At 57.8% G+C, this 3,283-nt stretch overlaps 1 protein-coding gene across 1 annotated transcript in view; it reads right to left on the bottom strand.

Moving 5' to 3' along the window:
- RUVBL2 (RuvB like AAA ATPase 2) overlaps nt 1–3,283 on the bottom strand; it is a 16,392-nt gene that overhangs the window by 1,215 nt on the left and 11,894 nt on the right. Inside the window, exons 7-11 of the mRNA XM_025196391.1 lie at nt 3,030–3,123; nt 2,323–2,446; nt 1,967–2,061; nt 1,445–1,563; nt 237–356 (exon numbers count right to left, since the gene is read on the bottom strand). Coding sequence (XP_025052176.1) covers nt 237–356; nt 1,445–1,563; nt 1,967–2,061; nt 2,323–2,446; nt 3,030–3,123 — 552 coding nt within the window. The remainder of the gene's footprint in view (nt 1–236; nt 357–1,444; nt 1,564–1,966; nt 2,062–2,322; nt 2,447–3,029; nt 3,124–3,283) is intronic.

Genomic DNA, 3,283 nt, shown 5'->3' on the forward strand with positions numbered 1-3,283 from the left:
AGGGGAAGGGAGGAGAGGACCCTGATGTAAGGGAGCTCGCAGGACGGGCCCTACCATTGAAGGGGATGAACCCTCCTATGGGGGAGCTTGGAAGGGGGAGGAGAAGGTCTGCGATGCAGGGAAGAACCCTCCGATTGGAGAGCTAAAAGCGGAAGCAAAGTTTGTGATGCAGGGGAAACACTCCTGAGGGACTGGGAAGGGTAGAGGGGTCTGTGACTGGGGGGCCCCGGCCTCACCGGATCTTGAGGATCTGTTTGGTCTCCTTGTCGCTGTAGGGCGAAGTAGAGATGATGAGCAACCGGTCCAGCAGGTCGATGGGGATGCCATGGGGGCTCCGATAGTTGGTGCCACGGATTCTGCAGGGAAAGGGTTGGAGGCATCAGGGCACTGGGGTCTTGCCATGCCCATCATGCAGCGCCCTGCCCTTGTGCAGGCCTCCAACCAATAACCTAACTGACCCCTATCCTTTGCTCCTACCAAGTGATGCCCTGCCCCTGCCTAGGTTCCACCCCTCTGGTGGTCTAACCAAGGGATGGCCTGCCCATTTGATGACCTAATCTGCCCCTGTCCCACCCCCTAACCAAGGGTTTAAGTCCCACTGTGAGAGTGTGGGGCAGGCTCTCATCTACTCCAGGGGCCAGCTGGGACCTCCAACAGAGAATGTCTTTTCCCAGCTCAAGGTAACACTGATGATCACACATGTCCAAACATCACTCCAGGAGGCAGAAACAAGACAACTGGCTGTGAGGCAAGTGAGGCATGGATGGGCTCCAGGGAAGGTGGCTGAGGTGGACTGAAAGGGGACATACTGGGCTGGAGGGAAGGAGGACACTAGAGGAGCTCCTCAAGGATTAAGCCATGGGCCTGTCTCTGCTAATGGTCCAGGCACAAGAAGCAGGGGTCTGGCTGACAGCACAGGCCTGGGGAGTACTGCCAACACAAAGACTATCAAAATATCCTGTGGGATGTATTGGAGCAGTCAGGTGGGAATAAAATTCAAACATGTCCCCAAGTTGCAGAACTGGGGACCAGTACAAACATCTGCTTTAAACCAGGAGCTCCCCTGATGGGAAGGATCAGGAAAATGGCAATGCCAGAAGATGACTATATGGTACCCACATTGGGGGCCACCGGGGGGGGGGGGCACAGGATTCAACCTGGAGGGAAGAGGGGAGCTGGAATTAGAAGTAGCAGCCTGTGGTCAGCGTGTAGGGGCTGGAGGTGGGGTCTGTAAGATCTTCCTAGCAGAGAGATGGAGTGCTTAGGGGGTGCTGGGATACCAGGTTGAGTTTCTGGGACCAGGGTAGATGAACTGGACTGGAATAGGCATAGTGAAGGGTAGCTAAGGCTGATCTTGTCTTGGGTGGGCCTGAAGGGGGTCCTCACAAGAGCAGGGGTTTGAGGCTGAAGCCTCATGCCCACCACCCACTCTGCCATGCTTGACCTGGTAATGCCGCGGTTAGTGGCCATAATGAGCACAGGCGCCATGTCACTCTCCAGCGCCCGGTTGAGGAAGGAGAAACACTCGATGTCTAGCATGTGCACCTCATCGATGAAGAGCACCTGGGTTAGAAGAGGTGGGGGGGGGGGGGGCGCACAAGGTATGATGAAGGGGTCCCACTTCCCCTTCACTCTGGTACCCAGGGACACCCACTGGGGCCTCTCCCCAGTCCCTCATAGCTGGGAGCCATGGATCACCCCAGTGCCGCCCTAATGTCTAATGTTCCCCTTTCCCAAAAACTGCACCATGGGGTCACCCTAGGAATCCCCTGATCCCAGCCCCTACCCCACAGTCCTGTGCCCTGCTTGCTGCTCCCCCAAAAGGTGGCCCAGCCTCAAGTACTCCCCCTACCACCATACTGACCCCAGGCTGCCACTCCTAGTCCCAGCTCCCCACTTCCCTCCAAAGAGAACCCCACAAAGCCTGGAAGACCCCACCCCAGTGCCCACCAACTTGCACACTCACCCCTGGGATGACCTCAGCTTTGCCTTCCTCACGCCACTCAGCCACCTTGGCGTTGATTTGTTCCCGCACCTCTGACTTGATCTCACCAGTGTCACCTGGGGTGGGAAAGGGAGGGGCTCATGTATGGAGACCCCTCCCCTAGTACAGAGTCCCATAAGGGACACACAGGGGTTCCACCCGCCCCTGTGGGCAGAGAATAATGTCTGTGTGTGCATGCCTGCATGCATGTCTGTGCGGGGTGCGAGGGAGATGTCCCTGGGGTATGAACAAGGGCAAACCCCCTCTGGGGATAGGTCTGCTGCAGCCCTAGGCCATAGGAGGAGGAAGCCTTGGTGCAGGTGGGGGGCAGGTGGTACCTGAAAAGAGAGCCAGGAATCCCTGGGTGCGGCTATTGATGACATCAATCTCATGCAGCGATACTGTATGAACCACCTCCTTGCGCTTTTGCAGCTCCCCATCTGGGCACTGCACAAACTTGGTCTGGATTTGGGGGGAGAGGGGGGAGACAGCTCAGAGCTCACCTACTGCCCCCACTCCCTGCCCTGCAACCCCACTGCCTTTCCCCTGGCACTGCATGTGTGGCAAACAACTCAGACTCGTCCCCCACAACCCCTACCTCCCATTGCAGCATCTGGTCTGGTCAGGGATGGGGTAGTGGGAGAGGTCTCAGGGCTGGTCTCACCAGCTCTATATCCACACCAAAATCCTCTGTGTTAGGGGGGAGCTCAGCCTGTCTGGTGTCACCTGGCAGCCCCCTTCCCTATTGCACCCTGCAGCTGATAGCCAGAAGTCCCCACTCCACAGCTCTGCCTATGCCCCTCCTTACCCAGTAGCCCCCCATCTCGCTCAAGCCTCAGTACCTAAAAAACACATCTTCTAGGCCCTAGCCCCTGGAATCATAGAGAAGTTGTGCTGGAAGGGACCTCCAGAGGTCATTTAGTCCGACTCCCTACCTGAGGCAGGATCCTCCCACCCCACTGGAATAGAACCTGGGGGCCTCATTTCCCCCCACTCCCAATGCTTTGGTACCCAGGGGCACCCACTGCCCCCACTTCCTGCATACCTGGGAACCCATGGCGTCATAGTCCCGTGCTCGAGTGAAGGAGCGTCCCAACTTGGTGATCTTGCCCGTGGCTTTGTCAATGGTGATGACGTCCCTGTGGGAGGAGGGAGGGCTCAGGCCTGGCTGCCTCAGAGAAGGGGGGCAAGGTCATCCCTGGATGTCTGCTGAAGTGAGGTGGGAGCACATCCAACCTCCTCAGGGAAACTAGAGGGAAGACATCCAGCAGTGCTCAGGGTCACCACTGCCGGGGGGGG

Source organism: Alligator sinensis, unplaced genomic scaffold (assembly GCF_000455745.1).
Source record: "Alligator sinensis unplaced genomic scaffold, ASM45574v1 scaffold647_2, whole genome shotgun sequence".
NCBI lineage: Eukaryota > Metazoa > Chordata > Crocodylia > Alligatoridae > Alligator > Alligator sinensis.